This window comes from Aristolochia californica, unplaced genomic scaffold, assembly GCF_029961685.1.
Source record: "Aristolochia californica isolate CCGP_79_NKW_82.1479 unplaced genomic scaffold, dmAriCali1.0.hap1 SCAF_3, whole genome shotgun sequence".
In the NCBI taxonomy this organism is placed as follows: Eukaryota; Viridiplantae; Streptophyta; class Magnoliopsida; order Piperales; family Aristolochiaceae; genus Aristolochia; species Aristolochia californica.
Genome location: NW_027181992.1, coordinates 11,727,211 through 11,747,345, shown reverse-complemented (window position 1 = coordinate 11,747,345; position 20,135 = coordinate 11,727,211). Strand labels below are relative to the sequence as shown.

The window sequence follows — 20,135 nt, the reverse complement described above, 5'->3', positions numbered from 1 at the left end:
AACGAGTTGCTGCCCGAGTGAGAGGAAGGAGAAGGGGAGTAATTCATCATTTTTGAATTTCATTTTTTATATAGTTTGAACTTAGGTTTTGAATGTTTATTGAATCTGATTTGATAATTAATGTTTATTGAATATTTGTTTTCCGGATATTTGATTAAATTGGCTAGTTAGGGTAGGAATATAATTTAGGTTGGATTTTGGTATTTTAATCTGATTTTTGACTTTCACTATATGCGCCCAAGAGGGTCTAGACGCAAGGATTGAGAAATCGGATCTGTGGTTACGTGGCACTCGAGAGAGGCACGAATCACCGTAAAATCTAGAATTGACGTTTCCTGTCGTGCAAGTAGTTAACCAGATGATTGCTTGATAATTTAGGATATAATTAGTGTTTAGTTCATATTAATTCATCATATTTGGTTAGGCTAGTTGACTAAATAATACAAAAAATTCAATCCTCCCTGTGGATATGACCCTCGCTTCTCGCTAAATTACATGAACGTTTCGTACGCTTGCGAGGTATTAAAGCTGATGTAACTAAATTCTACATCAGTCACTCCAGCATTATGTTTCCCCCTGCCAAGTTGGCCTTCGATTTTGAATCTTTTGCTTGGCTTCTAAGGCTCTAGCCAAATTCATTGCTCTTGCTAGATATGTAGGAGCAAGTAGCTCCACTTCTAGTTGCAGGGCTTCTGTCAAGCCAGTTGTAAACAGACCTACTTGTTGCTCCATCCTCACAACTCTACTGGCCCTAGCCAATTTTTCTTGGAATAATTTTTTATATTGCTCGACACTACCCGTTTGTCTTAGCAGCACTAAATCTCCTAATGGGTTGCTTTGAGCAGGTGGCCCAAACCGAATTGTACACAACTCTTTAAATCCATCCCAATCTAAACTCGGGTTTTCCAATTCCAACTGATGGCCCCATAACTGCGCTTCATCGAGCATGTGGAAGGCGGCCAACCCTATCTTGTCTATTTCAACAGTCCTTTGATGAGAAAAAAAATCCACACCTATAAAGACAAATCATAGGGTCCTCAAACTTAAACATAGGGAAGTCCAGTTTTGTGTATCTGGGAATTGTCCCTCCTCCTGGACTATAACCCCCTCTGTGTGCTGGATGTTCTGTGCATCCAACATACTGCTCCCCCTACCTGGTCGCAGGGCTTCTTCCCCCTTCCCATGGGGTTGGGTTTCTTCCCCCAATTAATTCATACAATATATTAGACAAAGCTTCAACTTATAAATTTACCTGGTGAGAGACTCTATTGTCCAACAATGCAGCCAGTCGACCCTCGCTTTCTTCTTGCCTTGCAGCCATTCAACTTTCACTCTCTTCTTGCCCTGCACGTATCATCTCCCCGAGCTTGGCTATCACTTCCTCATTGCTGGATGACTCCCCCATGTTGGCCTGATCTAATAAATTTACTTGGTAAGAGACTCTGTTGTTCAACAACACAGCCAGTCGACCCTCTCTTTCTGCTTACCTTGCAGCCATTCGACTTTCACTCTGTTCTTACCCTGCGTGTATCATCTCCCTGAGTTTGGCTATCAATTCCTCATTGTTGGATGACTCCTCCATGCTGGTCTGCTCTGATACCAAAGTGTTGTCGTCCCTGACCATGGATCGTGTGATTCGGCGAAAGGAGAGGTCTGTAGAGGATCAGAGGCTAAACCAGGGCGTCCTGATCTACCTGGATGACCTATGATGGAGAAATTGTGATGGAAAATGGAATGGACAGGAATGAAATGATCAAGCTTGTCAAGGGGAGACATGTACCCTTGGGTTCATCAAGGAGAACGCCGATCCTAGGGTTCAATGAAGGAGAATGCCGATCCTGAATTAGGTTAAACTGTGCTTGCCTTTCCTTCACCCCCGTGAGCCTCTTAAAGCCTAATCAAGCCAAGGCATCTGACTGAGAGTTTTACAATAATGTTATCATTGGCTTACATCTTACCACATAATTAAATAAACTTATAAATCCTAATGTACTTGAACGTCCTACTGAGTTACCACCCACCCACGTCGCCTCTGCATGACTCGTTCCGCTATCGAGTCCACAACACTATGAAATTGATTTGCAAAATCCTCAAGATAATAATTCATCGATCTATATATAGTTTGTATCTCTTTTCGTTATACAATTTTCAAAATCCCCAATAAGTATTGCGTGTTACATTATTGGATTAGAAATATACATGTTGAAAATCAATTTAATTATATGATTTGAAACATCCCTCAATGGGTAATGCATCTTGTATAAATTGATTGTTTTTGTTTATGTGTTAAGGGTTAGTTACATGAATCCCTAACAGTAAATGTAAATTAATTCTTGATTGCTTATAGTGTGAATAATTTATTCATGTTAGATTTTGCACGTTTCTATTATTTTTCATGAATCCCTAGCCAGTAAATGGGAGTTACTGATGGATGGAATTTAGTTTAATAATATCGTGGGTTGAAAGTGGTATCTTTCCATAAATCCAATAGTAGCTCTAGTTTTATAAATATTTTTACATCTGATGTGTTTGATGAAACAAATTATATAAACTGGCTAAAAAGGGTAGACTTGATGTTACAATCCTATAGATATTATGAAATCATTAGAGTGGATGAAGCTTCCACAATATTTTAAGACCTAAGACATAAGAAACAATATAAGAGGGATTTGAGGAAATATATAAACTAGAAACTAGCAATTGATGTTTATAGGGTTTACATCCTTGTTAGACTCAACAAATCCCTTACTGTGATAGACTTTAGAATTTCGACTACAAAAATCTTATGAACAAATTGGAAGCCGAATTTGGTAAAACATCATACTCCAATATCAACAACTTATGAAAGAAATTCACTAGGACCAAACATGAGGAAGGGACTGAAGTTAAAACACATGTTCAGGAGATGCTTGTTGTGGCACATGAGTTGTGTACCATGGTAGAACTTTAGATGTGAAAATCAAGGTTGACACTATAGTTTACTGATTGCTCATGTCCCATAAAATATATAAAAGATTATTACTAAATCTTAACATCATAGTAGATTGTGGAAGAATGTATGCATATGTTGGACCATCAAGAAGATAGAATAACTCAAGGGAGTGATGAAATAAAGCCACCCATTGCTAGCAAAGTTGAGTTAAGGCTAAAGAGGAATAAATTTAAGAAGAAAGGGAGAAAGCTCTATTTTAATGACAGGAAAATGAGTCAATAAAAAGTTAAAGTTAACACCCAACAAAAGGTGTGTTTCTTTTGCCACAAGCATGACACATTAGGGGTCTCACTTTTACCCACTTACCTTTTTTTTATCATTTTTTAAATGGAATGAAAATGGAACAAAAATATTTACTTGATGATGCATTTGGATAAATCTACTTGATTACCTATTGACCATTTATTAAATGGAACAAAATGGGTAGGGGTTGTTTCTTTCCTAATTAATCGATTACTTGATTATATATAAAAATAATTTAATAAATTTTTATTTAAGTGAATGTATTTTTTAGATAAAAATATTCAAGTGCCTCTTTCTAAATATTACATGATATTTTTTAAATATTTTGGTGTATATTAGGATGACATTATTCCTAGCCTATGTGTATATGATAATATTTATCATTTTTAAAATTTTAATAGTTGTATAAACTGTAAGTTTTTTATGTTATTATTCCATTTTTTTTATCCGGTGATCCGTTCTACCATCTTATAAATAGGTAAATAAATTGTATATAGAACAATATATTCTATATGTAAAACCAATAATACTATATACCAATATACCGTATATAAAAGAGCAATATATAGAATAACATATTGTGTTCTATTTATCTATCATTTAAAGCCCTAAATGTGATTTCCTAATAATGTCAAAAATAAAAAATGTGGGCACATGTGAGAAAGTTGAATCCTTTTGTTGGTTGATAAGAGAACCTTTCAAATATTATCTAATGATAATAAAAATAGAATCAATTGCCATTAGTCTGATTTTTCATTAATAAATTAAACATATTGTAGTAAATTATCTTTGAGGAAAAGAGGAGGAAGAGGACGAGGATACCTCAGAATTATCGGCCAGCAAGGAGAGCCAGAGTGGGGCTAACAGACATCGGGTGAGGAGAGTATGGATTATTTGATGCGAGCAAGATGATAAATATGAAAATCGTTCAAACTGGTTCAAGCATACTGGACTTTACCTACCGTGATGGTCGATCTCCATGGCCTGTTAGTGGAGAAGAGAAAATCGTTCAAAATTCTCTCCTCCGCCTACCCTTCTTTGAGCGCACAAAAAATATAGCACCGAATCCACCGAACGCGTTGGCTCCTGAGATCTCGCTAGAACCTTCTCGGATGAAGAATTAAGTAAAAGAGGCGCTCGTATGATGAATATGAATTAAGAAGACGGGTCAACAATGGCAACCTAATCTTTCTTAATTTTATATTCTACAGAAAACGAAGACCTCCTCCTATTAATACCCTCCTGCTCGTCTTCTCCAAACCTCATCCTAAGACGATCTGCTCGGAGTGAGAGATTCCACTGTAGAAACAAATTTTAGTCATACTCTGTCCTTTTGAGGGAAAATGGCGTTGAAACTGCATGGTAGTCCCGTCTCCACCTGCACATCTCGTGTTCTGGCCTGTGCGTACGAGAAGGGCGCTGATATTGATGTCGTCCCCGTCGACGTCATGGCCGGCGAGCACAAGAGCCCAGAATATCTCGCCACCAAGAATGTAATTACATCTTGAGCACTCTTTCTACATTATGTTCATTTGATTGTTTTCTTGAATTTTGGCTCTCTGATCTTCCTGGATTTAGCTTCTTGTTTATCCAGTTTTGTTGATTTTGTTCGGTCACTCAACTATCTTGATTTTGTTCCACTAATATTTCCTTTTGTTGATTTACAGCCGTTTGGTCAGATCCCGGCGTTCGAGGACGGAGATCTTTCTCTCTTTGGTTAGTCTCTCACCCAGCTTTTGTCCTTGCCTTAATCTTTTACCCCTACAATATTCGACGAATCGAATCGCAAACATTCTGTTAATGGAGAATTTTGAGCTTTGACTTATAATATGGTTTCTTACTTGTGCAATTCTATCGATCTCATATCAGTTACTGATGGCTAAACAGCGATTTTTACACCAAAATCCGTCGTCAAAATCCATGATGTCTACTTCTTACCGATTTCTTTCTGTTACTGATAAAGAACCGTTTATCGAACAATGGGAAACTAACATTTGTGATATGAATGGACTGGCAGAATCCCGGGCGATCAGCAGGTACATAGCGACCAAATACAAGGGACAAGGAACCGATCTGCTAAGGGAAGACAACCCCAAGGAAGCAGCGATTGTTGGGTTATGGATGGAAGTGGAGTCCCAGAATTACAACCCTCCAATCTCTACTTTGGTGCACGAGCTGATGTTCAAGCGCATGTACGGGGGATCCCCTGACGAGGAGGTGGTGAAAGCCCAAACAGAGAAGCTGGAGAAGGTGCTGGACGTGTACGAGCAGAGGCTGTCCAAGAACAAGTACTTTGCCGGGGACTTCATCAGCTTGGCTGATCTCCACCATGTGCCCTACACTAAGTACTTGCTGAAGACATCCAAGGCGGAGCTCATCTACTCTCGCCCTCACGTCAAGGCTTGGTGGGAGGATGTCAGCTCCAGGCCTACTGTCCAGAAGGCCGTCGCCGGCATGATACTGGGTTAGACCAACACTTCAAAGGGTTTTCCTTAGTTGAGAACTTGAGACTCGACAGAGTCGAGAGGGAAGGAATAAATGAGTTATTTCGTATTCTATTCTATAATGGATGATAGCGAAATTTGTTTGGAATCAACTGGTTGTGTGTACTTGATTTCTTTAATGGCAAATTTAAAGTAAATCTGCTCTCGAGGTTCCGACGTTTGACATTTGAAAATGTTCGACGCTTCAAATAAAGTATACTGGACTGGATAAAATAAATACGTTTTCCATCAGAAACAAGCCAAGCCTCAAGCTCTCAACGTTCAAATGGATGAATAACATAATCCCGTTTCTCATTCACCAGAGAGGCGGCTAAATTTCTATAACCTAATTGACCCATTTATTTAAGCAACATTTGACGATAGTTATTACGGAATCAAAGTCAGTTTTTCATTTATCTGATGCGATAGCCAACCGGCATATGGAAGTGCTTTCATCTGTACCTAGTCTCTTCACCAGTTTGAAATCGAAAAAACTTAACAAAGAAGAAGAGTTCACGTAAACCAACCAATTAATATGATTCGATTGGGCAAGTTAGTCTAGAGTTCCCTCTTCCCGGATTCTGAAGAGTGATGAAAATGCCGTAAGCTAGAGCTGCCTCTCCTTCAACCTCTCTGAAATGTCTTGAGTGAATAAGTTAAAGGGTGTCTACCCCTGATTCTCCTCTTACTTTCTACTTAAGAGAAGGCGGAAGCCATTTTTTTTCGTCGAAATAGGCACAACCCTCTCTCCCTCAGAGAACCCTTATCTTTTAAATTATGACATTCAACGATGATATTATCGTTATTTTTTCTTGCAGTTGAATCGTTCAAACTAGATCTGGCAAAGGCCAGGCAGGTTCCCATTACGGAAAACAATTCAAGTCAATGGGCAAAGCTCTGCAAAAATAATTTATTTGCAGCTTTAGTTCATACTCTAATTTTCTCGACTGAGCAATCGAACCAGTTTAAGTATATTATATAGTTTGCTGGAGGGAAGCATCATCGCAATAAATCCGTGAGAACCACGTTAACAATTGTTTTCTTTATCATCAAGTGAAGAGATAATGATGAGATATATAACCTTCAGAAACAGCATCCTCTGATCCCCTTTTTCTTTTCCTTGACCTGACCCATCTGTAGCTCCATCGTGTTCACTGGTACTTTTGTTTAATTTTCAAGTTTTAGTTTTATAACATCAATGATGTTATTATCTTTATTTAATATTCTTTCCTTGAACTTGGAAATGTCAAACTGATCTGATCGTAGACAGGAGGTTACAAACTCCGAACCTTAAATTTAAGTCTCAATGATTACAGAAGGTCTGGGCAAAGCACCTCAAAATTGTTTATTTCCAGCTTTAGGTCTTGGATAATACTAGTTTTTTTGTCTTTTGACAGTTTACTGTGTGTAAATTTTCCGGCGAGCGAGATTATCCGGTCGAAAAGGCCAAGCGACGACGACATTATAACCGTCTGCAACCATTCTCGGTGAGTCTCTAACCTACCACAGTCAGAAAGCTAGTAGGAATCGATCCAATAAAGTTGTCAGCTACGGCTTTAAAAAAAGCAACTGCGGCCGGCACACTCGACTTAATCGAAGTTTTGGTTCTCCAATGGAGATTTTCCTATTTAAGAATTCATGGGGACGGGTTTTTTGGTGGTCTACCGACCGAAATCATGGGACGGAAGTTGTATAACATTCCCATGTCCAGATGCACCGAGCAGGTGTTCATCTGCCACCGAGTGGTGATAACCTGTAAATTATTGCTAAAAATGGATAGTTTTGACATTTTGTGTATTTATTTGTGCGTGAACCGAAAGGCTAGGAGTGTTCGATCTGGTTTATTTGTAAAGTCGACGAAAATGATTGTTGTTGACTGGTTCTAGTTGTTGCTTGCCCCTGTAATCATCTTCCATGATCAGCGCCAGAGCTCTCAAACGACTATAAGCAGACATTGCTATCATTAAATGGCAAAATTCTTGCCCGCATGGATGTTCAAATCTTAATGGTAGACGAAGGAGTGGACGGAAAGAGTAGGATCAAATGATAACTGACTTCGTTTGTTGTTTATTTGCAGGAATCCCTTGCGACGAAAGGTAAGTAGAGGGAAGAGGAGGGGGCAAGTCCAGGGATGAATCACTGGTGAATATGTAGCTGGAGGTGGAGTCCCACAACTTTAATCGAGACAATCTTTGAAGCCACGCTACAGCATGGTTCCCCACGAGGGAGTCCTGGAGGCCAAAACGGAGAATCTGGGCGGAAGTGCTGTCCAAGAGCAAGTATTTAAGCTTACATTTCTATAGCTTGGCTGATCTCTATTATTATTATTGGCATTGTCTATTATCTTCCAGGCTATCGAGTAGGTGTTTAAAACATGATCCATCGATGGATATATGATCCATTATTCAGATTAACAAAAATTTGGAAAACAGTCCATCAATGGCCTAATCAATAAATAAGCCTTAATTAAGTAAAAAAACTATAGCCGTTAGAATCGAATAATCGATTAATAAAAGGATATGATCGATCATCTCTTTAGAAAAATTTTTAATGCAATGGTTAGAAACATCATACACATCTTCTAAAATATGTTAGAGCACTTAAATTCAATTATTCCTATGTTTTAAAAGTCAAAATAGGTGAACTGACACTAGAATGATCAATTAGCCTTTGCCATTGATCGATCATTCAGAAGTTTTAGGCCAAGATTATAAAAGCATGATCGATTAATTGATCAATCGATCAACCGTAGTTGATTGGTCGATCATAAGAACATGGTCATTTCATCCTATAAAGCATGATTTATCATCCTATTTGGATTGATCGCTCAGTACTATCCAGGCAAGTAAAAGTTAAATAGAATGATCAATCATCCCACACGATTGATCGATTAGACAAAATCTTGCCAATCATGGACATAAAACATGATTGATCATAGGAAGTTCACTAATTGATTACACTTCACTTTCATCCCCTAGATATAATCGATCAACTTAACTTTTCTAGACCAACACTAACTTATTGATTGATCAATCCATCAATCAATAAGTCACATCTTGATAGAAAAAAACCATTATGATCTATTGGTTGATCAATCATTTCACAATGATCAATCAATCAACGTACTGATTTTTGTAACCTCGTATAAAGAAGTTAATGAGCAGTTATTGGCAAATTCATAATACTTCATTCTCAAATACTTGCAATTCCTTCTTTTAAGTGCTTTTGAGTGAAAGAGAGTTACACACATGCATAATCCTCCTATCTTTGCATTTCATACTAGACAAGCTCCTACACACTCTACATTGTGTCGAAAATAAGTTGATGCTTGAATCTCTCAAGGAGAAGGTACTCTCCAAGTGTTGGGTGTAAATTTTCCCTTTCTTTATTTTTATTTGAGAAAGGTTCATCTTGAACTTATTTAATCTAAGATAGAAAGGTCTAACCAGAGCTAGAATCTAGCCAATCTCTTGGGGAGATTGAGTTTGTAAAAAATGTGTATTGAGTTACACATGGCTTAAAAAGAACCAGAATCTCTTAGTGTAATTCCAGCTATTAGAACTTTTAAATAGTAGAATTTCCCAAGCAATGATTATTGGGCAGTGAATACCAATAGGGGATCATCGATAAGAATTTTTTTTATCTCCTATGGTTTGTGAATGCTTGTTTTACTTTAAAATTATCATATCACATGATTTTTTATTACACGCCTAACCTCAGAGCAACAAGCTTTATGAAAGAAGAGACATAAGTGGACATCATCATCTTACATAATTACACCCGTATGTTATCCTTATAAAATTAATCTTATTTACTTCTTTTGCCACCCCTAGACATGGGTGATAAGTTCCTCCTTTTTACCAGTCATACTACCCTTCACTTGGGTGCCTTCTAACAGCAGTCTCATGTTTTTTAGCACTACATTTTTCCTTGTATTTATTTAGATAATTAATGGATTATTCTAAAAGTAATTCTAACTCATTGTCATAGATTGACTCACTTACCAACTCCAAAGTGGTGGATTCATCTTCGTCTTCAATTGCCAAAAGTCCCACATCACTTTCTTCTTCTTTGGAATGGTTGGAGTCCTCTTTCATAGCATCCAAAGTAGAGATCAAGACTTTCTTTTTTTTATTCTTCGGATCCTTGCTTGAGGATGGGGTTCTTCCTTCTAGGTAGGGCACTTATTTTTTCTATGCCCTGGTTTGTCACACTCAAAACAAACATCATATTTTTTAAAGGATTTATCATTTTGAGTTCTAAATTGGCCTTTTTCTAAAATTCTTATTTTTAGGTACATCTTTTGAAGATGTCTAGTGATGAAGCCCACTTCATTGAAGCTTTCTTCACTGCAGTTGTTTTCAACACTAGTTATAGCCTTTAGAGCAAAAGTCTTCTTTTAGGACGCTCTTCATCTGTTTCTCCAGGTTCCATCTCATATGCTAGGAAAATCCCGAAAAGCTCTTCTGAGCACATGCTCCTAAATTTAGTGTTCTCACGAATGTCGTTCTTCCTCATGTCCCATGACTTTGGAAGTGCCTTGAGAAGCTTGTCCTTTTGACTATAAAGGGAGATTTCTTCTCCCAAAATGTTCAATTCATTTATTTGAATCTCGAGTTCATCTTTGCTATTGATTCGCCAGATTCCATTTTAAGTTCACCTTATAGGACTATCAATAAAACAATTCTAGAGTCCTTAACTCTAGTGATCCCTTCATGTGTGACCTCGAGTTTGTCCCAAATTTCCTTAGTGGTCTTACATGTGGACACCCGATTGAACTCGTTTGGTCCTAAAGGACACAAAAATAAGTTGATAGCCTTGGAGTTTGTTTTGAGTTGCTCCTTATCTTTCCTAGTCAACTCATTGAATTTCTTTGTGATAGGTGGCCTTTCTCAAAATTTTGTACTGCAAAGACGTCATTCTTTATCACATGTCATATGTTCTAATCCATGAATTGGAGAAAAATTCGATTATTACCTTCCAATAGCCATAGTTTATATCATTGGATAGAGGGGGACAGTTGGTTGACTGTATTTTGAGAAGAAGCAATTTATCTTGAGAAGTCATTTGAATCGATGTTCAAAATCAAGGTGATTTTGTTCCAAATGTGCTTTGGCCTACTCTGATACCAATGATTGGCCCATGTAGCTTATCAACGGTGAATTGAGTTTTTACAAATTAAAAATCAAACAAATATACACAAATTAAAATAAATGTAAATGCAAGTAAAGCAAGATAAATTCACACACCACAATAAACATTAGAATTTTTGTTATCGACGCTCCCCTATTGGTATTCACCATCTAAGAACCCGTGTTGCGGAAATTCCACTAATATGAGCCTTATTAGCTTGGAATTTAAAAATGAGAATTTGGCTTTCTTTTAACTTACGTGTATGCTCAAATACATGATTACAAGCAATCTCCCTTGAGATTGAGATAGATTCTAGCTCTACCAAGCTCTTCTACCTGGATTCATGGTTCTAGATGAACCTTTCAAATAAAAATAGAAAATAATAGGAAAAGAGAAAATCTTACACCTTAGATCTTTGGAGAGGCAGCCTTCTCCTTCAAATTTAACCAAGCCTCCAGCATCAGTGCACAATGTGAATGAATTTGGAGCTTGACTAATTGAATGCGAGTAGGGTTAAGAAAGGATTAAAGGATTTGCAAACAAGGCTTTTCTTTCTTAAAAATTGACTTAGGAAAGGAATTTTAAGATTGATGATGTTGAATGCAGTGCATATGCCAATAAATGTTCATTAACTTCTCAAAACAATGTTTTGTAGGGGCGTATTTATAATTTCCCAAAAATAAAAAACTAGACATTTGTAAAGAGTTGACTTTACATTGATCGATAAATCGAGGGTAATGACTATATTTTTTGTCAAAAAATAACTTGTTGATCGATGCAATAATCGATCACTATTCTTCCATTATGTTGGATGAATTAAGTTGATCGATCAATGTGCAAGGAATCATCAATCAATCAGAATTCCTACTGGAAATACCTTGCAAGTATGATTGATCAATCTTCATAATTTTGTTTTGCATGTACATCATTGATCAATTAGTCCACAAGGAATGATCGATCATACTTTAAAGCAGATTTTGGCCATGTTCTACTTGATCAATCATTCAACCCTAATTGATCGGTCATGCTTTATAACTTTGGCCTATGCACTTCTGGTTGATTGATCAATAGTAGATGTTGATCGATCAATCCAATGCCAGAGTACTAAGTATGTTTTCAAAGCATGATTAAAAATGATCCTAAGTGATACTAACATGTTTAAAATATGTGTATGCATTGATAAAACATGTAAAAATACAATTATGTCCTAAGGCTAAAAAATTCCATTGTACCGCAAGTTAGAAGGTTTGGGACTACTCTCTTACATAGACTGAGATTTTGTGATTTCCCAAGACTTCCTAGAATCTGGTCTTCAATTCATTGCTTCTTCAAGATCAATTTGACACAGTTGTGTAGCCTGAAATCTTTTAGAAGCATTTGTCATTTCTTTAAGTAAAGCTTGACTTTTGTGTCTCTTGAAGGATTTGCATCTAAAATGTTAGAATTGCCAATGTTAGATCAATTAAGTTTTATTATCATCCAAATCAAGATGGGAGTCAACACCCGGACAACAAACATTCTCTCCCTTCTCCAAAATCACCTCTACTAGAAAAAGAAGTATGGTGAACATAAGAAGCATGGAATAACAACAACAACAAGTGGTTGTTACTACTCATAAGTTTAGCCTAGAAAGTTTGGGAAATAAGATCACTTGTTTGGAAGGGCAAGTGGAACATCTGAGTATATTACAATCATTCTTGGTAGCAAGGGTTGAAAGACCTTATTATTGTCCTCAACAAGCAATTGTTCATGAAACAACAAACAACAAAATCTATTTTTAGTAAGTTTTCTTGTTCACCTTCACAAAAAATTTCCTCCCCCATCTTTTTTCCCACCAAATTTTTTATTCAAAATGTTACCCCACTAACCCCTCCTCAAACCACCTCTCTACCAAGCCAAAATTACCACCAAACACCCCAACCGTCTTTCTGTTCCTCCATTCCAACATCCTCATTCATACTTTTACACCTAACCATCAAATCCCATTATATCCATCTACAATTTTACCACACCAACTTAATTAATCCCAAACACCACCCATATACCCTACCACTGCCCACCTTAATGTCATAATAGCTCCAAACCTACCCCACCCACCAAAATACTTACTCCTAGTTTCACTCTCAATTTAATCTACTTGTAAATTAAGTTAAAAATTCAATCATTCACACTACTTTTAAGAAAAGATAAGGACATTTCGCAAGTGGGGTTCTTATCAAACACTCATCATCAAGAACCATGTGGATGGACTTCCAAAGGCATTGGAGTTGCATATGTGTGTGTTGTGTATAGAATACTATTTTGACCTTAATTTGATTATGAATTAAAATTATAAAAAATATTAATACTAACTATGTTTAAATTTAATAGGATCAAATGCAAGAGGAAGTGGTAGAGGCTCCAGCAATTGGTATTGAGGTAGACTATAGCAAAGACAGTAATCCAGGTATTGGGCACTAGATGTGACTATGAGAGGGGCATGGTGCACTCTTGGCACACCTCATCTTCCAACATCCCGGGATTCAAGTTCTCATAGAACTACAACCAAGGCACAGACTTAGAGAAGACAAATGTAGAAGTAATAGCAACAAAAGATATTTGTGAGTCAACATAACTAGGTCAATCAGTGGCTTGCAATAGAGATGACACAGATAAAACAGATTATACCTGCTAGCGAAAAGCATGCCCAAAACAAAAAAATTTGTGTTTTTTGATTTAGACAAAAAAAATTGCATGTATATTTTTTTATTATAGAGAATTTTGTAATTCAATCTGATCTTATATGTTGCCCTTCGACTTTTTCTAAGTGTTGACATTTTATATTTTAAAATTTTAAAATAATCAAAATTTTAAAAATATTAAAAACATGAAAAGTTTTAACAGTGAATCCACCAAAATAGTATATAAGAAATATTTAGCACAGTGAAATTCTATTAAAAAAATTATAACTTTTATAGGCAATGAAATTTCACCAAAATATTGATTAAAAATAAAAATATTTATCAATAGAAAAGTGTACCAAAAATAAAAACAAACACATTTTATTTGTAAAACAAAGTAAACTCAATCCAGGAACGTCTAAACAATAATCAAGAAGAAAACCAACACTGATCTATTACAAATACAAGAAGGTTTCGTCCCACCACACTCTCTTAGAAGAGCTTCAATGGCTTCTGGACTGAACAAAAATACAAGAGAAGAAACTAAAACAAAACAGAGTAACAAGGAAGAGGTCTGATTCTGGATGGCTCATGCTACAGAAGAACTCCTCTATTTATAAGCATTGCAGCACTCAATGGCTGTTGCATGCTATGGCTGTTTCAAGCAATGGTTGTTGCACGCAATCCAGTTGACCTTCATGAAGCTTCCCCAGTTCTAACTTGGGTGATGCGATCGTGACAAGGGGGTCAGCCCCCGGACCCCGCCTTCAGGGGGCCAGTCCCCTTGGACCCCCGTCTTCCTTATTCATTTTACAGTTTCTTCACAAATAACCATTGCGGTCACAATTTGACCTCATCAGCATCTAAGCCGGAACCGCTAACTAATTTACTCACTATCGATATTGGCACTCCTCATAATTGGGGGCCAGAGAATACATTACATTAACTGTAGCTTGTAGAGGTGGGCATCGACACACTAACATCATTTATTGGCACATAGTTACTCCAAGAAAAAGTAATATTTTTACAAGCCAAAAAGTCAGTCGACCTCTGATTGCTTTTTCTCAAGTGAAAATTTTAGTTTCTCCTCCAAAACGTTAGGTGGTGTCATAAAGTCGATGATTTTTTTGGCACCCAAATCTGCTTGTAAAACTTTTAACAACAATTCTTCTAAAATTTTTGGCGGGTTTTCTACAAAAATTATTTTTTTATGGTGTTAATGAAAAGTGCTCACCCAAATTGACTCGGCAAAGGTGAGAATAGAGTCAACTTCTCAACTCATGGATGTTGATGAGGCAATTGGAAGACATTCAAGTGGGCTCGAGGAGATGGGTTTACCTGACCTCGACCCACATGGTTTTAATACTATATTACCATTTATATTTTCAAAAAGATATAATATTGTGAAATAATAGATTTAAGGAGATTGAAGAAGAGAGAAGGGGAGAGAGAGAGAGAGAGAAGATGGCTACAACAAGAGAGCCAAAAAATGAAGCTCTAGTTAGGGTTCAAAGTCAACCCCTAACACCTCTAGAACTTTAGTGAAAGTTAGAGTACAAAAACATAAATAATTGTATACACTTAACTCCTTATAGCTTCCACTCTACAACTCCAAATTACATGAAAATGAAACTATAGGGACACTACAACATGCTTGTAAAATAGAATTCTATCTAGGATAGTATAAAATTACTAAAATACTCTTTGTATTGCTTTAATACAATCCCTCCCCACCCCCCCCCCCCCCCCCCCCCCCCCTTCTATCTAGAAGATAGATGTCCATGAGCTCTAGCTTGTTATAGAGATTCTCAAATTCACGTTTGCCCAACGAATTTATAAACATATCAACAACTTGATCACCAGACCAAACATAGAGGATAACCACTTCACTTCTTCATCATTGCATTTCAAAAAAATTGAAAGACAACTTCTATATGTTTTGTTCTCTCACAAAATAATGGATTTCTACAACGAATATAGCATCCAGGTTATCATAGTACATGATCATAGGTCCACCACTCTATAGCTTCAATTCTTGGACAATTGATCTCACCCACATCAACTCACAAACAACATGAGTCATAGCTCTATACTCAGCTTTAGCACTAGATCATACTACAACATTGTGTTTCTTGCTCCTCCAAATTATTAAATTTCCTTCTAAGAACAAGCAATCATCAGTAGTAGACTTTCTATCAAATTTAGATCCAGTATAATCTGCATCTGAGATGGCTTCTATCTTTAAGTGATCATGAGATTTAAAGAACAACCCCTTTCTAGGTAAACTCTTCAAATATTTCAGTATTCTTTGTGTAGCTTCAAGATGTACCTTGCATGGATGATCTATGAATTGACTATCCACACTAACAAAATAGGATATATCAGAACAAGTAACTATGGCTTTCGTTATGCTCATCATGGAGGTCATGTCCAACTTCTAGGAATCTCCACTGGTTCCACCCCTGATTGGTCATATTCTTATAACATATTTGTGACATATTTTCTCTATGTCAATACAAGTCATGCCTTGCTTCTAGCCACCTCAATTCAAAGAAAATAATTCAAGGAGCCCAAATCTTTAGTCTGAAAATTCTTTGAAAGATGTATCTTTATCTCCTTAATACCTTTTACATCACTCCCAGATAAACTAATATCATCTACACATAGTAGAAGGATAAAAATACAAGATAGCCTCTTCATGGCAATCAGGGATTCATCACAATGGCTCCAGGAGAACCCAAAATGCATGACCACTTAGAAATCTTCTCAGATCATGCCTAACGATTCTTTTTATGACCGTATATTGCCTTCTTGAACCTATGCATCTTTCAAATCTCCCTCTAAGTAATATATCCAAAGGTTACTCCTTATATACCTCTTCATCTAAGAAGACATTTTTAAATCTAATTGAAACAGTGGCCAACCCTTATTCATAGCAACAGATACCAGAATATGTACCAAAGTCACTCAGGCTACTAGCGAGAAGGTTTCAAGCAAATCAATGTCATATGTTTGAGTGTATCCCTTTGCTACCAATTGAGTTTTATATCACTTAATGGAACCATCTATCCTATATTTTAAAATGTATGCCTAGCAACATCCAACTACAGTAGCACTAAGAGGCAAATCATAGAGAACTAATGTACCCATATCACATAAGGCCTCCATCTCAACAACATCCATAGCTCACTTCCACTAAGAGGAAAAGAGAGCATCCTACATAGAAGAAGGAACAATGTAGGAAGACAATGACAAAGAAAATTGTTTATACTGGTGAGACAAAGAATCAAAGGACTCAAAATTAGACAATGGATATCTAGTAGACTTATGTACACCTTTCCAAAGTGAAATAGGAAGATTCAAATCACTTACCTTCAAATCAGTAGGAGAAGAGGCTTTTGCAGCTGGTGAGATAGAAGGAGCTAGAGCTTGGTGTTGAGTGACACGTCTTATATGATACACTTATAATGTTATCTACAATAACAGTTGTGAGAAATAGGACCATCCTTCATAGGGGTTGGACCAACAATTTCTGGACTTGGAAAAGGTGAAGTAATATCCATGATAGCTAAATAAAAGAAGGGGACATCTTCTAAAATGTCAGAACAACAAATACAAATGTCTTCCTAGGGAGGGATAGAAACATTTGCACCTCTTTTGTGTACTAGAGTAACCCAAGAAGATACATCTGATTGCATGAGGAGAAATTTTTTCTATCGATGAACCAAATACATGAGCAAAACATACACACCTAATGACACAAGTAGATAAAGGAAATGGAGTAATAGAAGGCATTAACACCTGAAAGGGAATTTTCCCCGAAAAGTAGAAGAGGGCATTCTGTTGATAAGAAAACATGTAGTGAGAATTGCATCACCCCAATATGACTTGGGAACGCTCATATGAAGAAGCTTAGTACATGCAACTTCCAATAGGTGATGGTTCTCGTGTTTGACTACCTCATTTAGTTGAGGAGTAAACATACATGAGGTCTGATGAGTGTTTCCATGACTTCGGCAGAAATTATCCTTTTTTCATTCATAAAGTTCAAACCATTATCAGTATGAAGAACACGAAGAGATGCATCAAACTAATCTTTATTTCATTATAAATTTTTTAAATACAGTAAACACCATATTTTTCCCACAAGAGATACACCCAACTACATTGATTAAAATCATCAATAAAAGAAAGAAAATACTTGTATCCAAAGATATTGAACACGAGACATGGTCCCTATAAATTTGAGTGGACAACTTCAAATAAAGTACTACTTTTTGTTTGGCTTAAGGCAAATGTAGTCCAACTGACATGAGTCACACTTAAAAGATAAACTGGAAGGAAAATTAGGAAAGAGTTGAACCAAATTTGTTGGAGATGGATGTCCTAACAGTAGATGTCATTAGAAGGGTGAGATTGTAGTATGAAGAACATGGGAAGGAAGTTGTGAGTGACCTTCCAAATGATATAGTCCACCTCTCTCAAACCTAGAACCAATCATCCTCTTGAAATACATAATGAGATGGATAAAAAGTTACAAAAAATAGGCTAACGTCAACCTATCCAAGGGTGATGTAGGCAATTAAGCCCATTATTTGGCTACGCACCAAACAGGTGGGAAGGTCTCAAGCCTGATGACTCCCTTAGGGCACTAACCGAACATTAAATTGCTCTAAAGGCATAAGAAGTCATCAACCCTAGGGTTATGGCAGAAAAAGAACACAAAAAATTGAGTTTTTGTCAACCAATCAAAAACAAACCTTAAAACCCCACTTTCTATGAGTTTGTTGGCTTCAATGGAGATTGACAAGTGACCTCGCACGCTTGTAACCAAGAGCTATTCTGTGATTCCATGTGAAATAATAGAATAAAGAAGATTGAGAGAGAGAGAGAGAGAGAGAGAGAGAGAGAGAGAAGCTCTAGTTTGGGTTCAAATCGACCCCTAACACCTCTTATAACTTAAGTGAAAATTAGAGTACAAACACATATATACCCCTATACACTAAACTCCTTATAACTCCCATGCTACATCACAAAATTACATGAAGCTAGGGATAAGGGTGACTTGGTGGAGGAGTTTGAAAAGAGATAGGGATGGAATTTGAATATATTTAAGTGAAAATTTTGTCTGCTTCTCCTCAATCGCAAAGCTTGGGCTGGAGATGCCATCAGGGATTTGTTTTTTACTACTCTAACCGAGGCTGCCAAAGAAGGTTGTTGGTGTTTATTGGTGGTAATATATTTGTTACATAAATGATATATTGTTGATGGGGGGATATTAAGCCTGCCAAATTTGGACAATCTATATCAAATGGTCAACATGTTTTGTGAATGTTGTTGGGATAACAAAAATTGAAGATTACATAACTAGATTCCCACTGAAGAATCCAAGTTTATTATTGTTGCTTATTTGCAGCAAATCACTAGTTCAGTAATAATCATCTAGGGTTGCTTGCTCGGTTTCAGAACTCATTTAGTTCTGGAGTTATACCTCAACTTATTGTTTGCATTCTATTACTTAGATCGATCTTATTATTTGGGACACAACTTCCTAATGGACTTGTTGTGAATTATTTTATGTGTTCTTATTACTCTTAAGGACTTCCATTATTTACTGGTTATCCACTACTATACAATTCTTCATTTGGTACGTGTTATTTGGGCATTGGCCCATTTCCATTATTGTTATTGTGTCTCTTTGATTGAGACTTTATTTCTGAAGAAGAACTCCTTGGTCACTTGCCTTGGGTTCATTATTTGTTGATTGTTGTCATCATTGGTTCGTCTGATGAAGAATTTGAATTTCTTAGAAAAATAAAGCACATGGTGGCCCTCAATATTTTATCTTCCTCTTTACCCATTACCCATTGGTTATTTGACAACCTTTCTCTTACCGTCTTTTTATTGACCCTCACTTACCCCTATTGGTCAACCCTGTTGGAGCATTGCTTTGGTTGGTCCCTTTTATTTATATGGGTGTTTTTAAGTCATTTGAGATTTTTTATTGGTACCCTTGGGTTTTTTATCATCGTCTTGTGAATGATAGGTATTACCCATTTTAGTGATTATTGTCACTATATTTGTTCAAAATCATCTGAGGTTGGTTTTGACTTATATTTTATCACTCATTTCTCATCTTTGAGAGTTTGTACCCGGTGTCGTACTTATCCTTGAGACACCGTGACAGAGAAGTTTATTACTATATCTATATTATTTGGTTCAAGTTGGGATCACTGCCATTACCTTCTAGCTTGAAGGGGAGTGTTGGAAGATATGATGTAATTAGGGTATCACTAATTTAATTAGTTTAAATTTCTTGTCTCTTATTCACTCTTATTAGGGTGAAGGGTATACTGATAATATTGGTATTTTTGGAATCTAAAAATAAAGCTTATGGGGGAGAGTGTGAAATGAACTACCCTAATTATTCCTCCCTTTTTTTTCAATGTGCTCTCTCTCCCTCTCCTTTGTCGTCTCTTTTCTTTTTCATTTTACTTCTTTTTTCTTTTTTTTATCCGTTGCATAACAATGTGATCTATGGAATCCAGAAAATCAACAAAGAGTATTATTAAAATTGTCTTGTTATTGTTAAGAGGAAGACATGCAGCAGACGGTGCAAGAGGC

General features: G+C 36.6%; 1 protein-coding gene across 1 annotated transcript; it reads left to right on the top strand.

Moving 5' to 3' along the window:
- Positions 1-4,511: 4,511 nt before the first annotated feature.
- Positions 4,512-5,855, top strand: LOC137960336 (glutathione S-transferase F13-like). Its single transcript, XM_068807931.1, has 3 exons — positions 4,512-4,728; positions 4,903-4,951; positions 5,253-5,855. Exons 1-3 carry the CDS (start codon positions 4,579-4,581, stop codon positions 5,702-5,704), a joined length of 651 nt encoding a protein of 216 aa, XP_068664032.1. The 5' UTR covers positions 4,512-4,578; the 3' UTR covers positions 5,705-5,855.
- Positions 5,856-20,135: the final 14,280 nt, after the last annotated feature.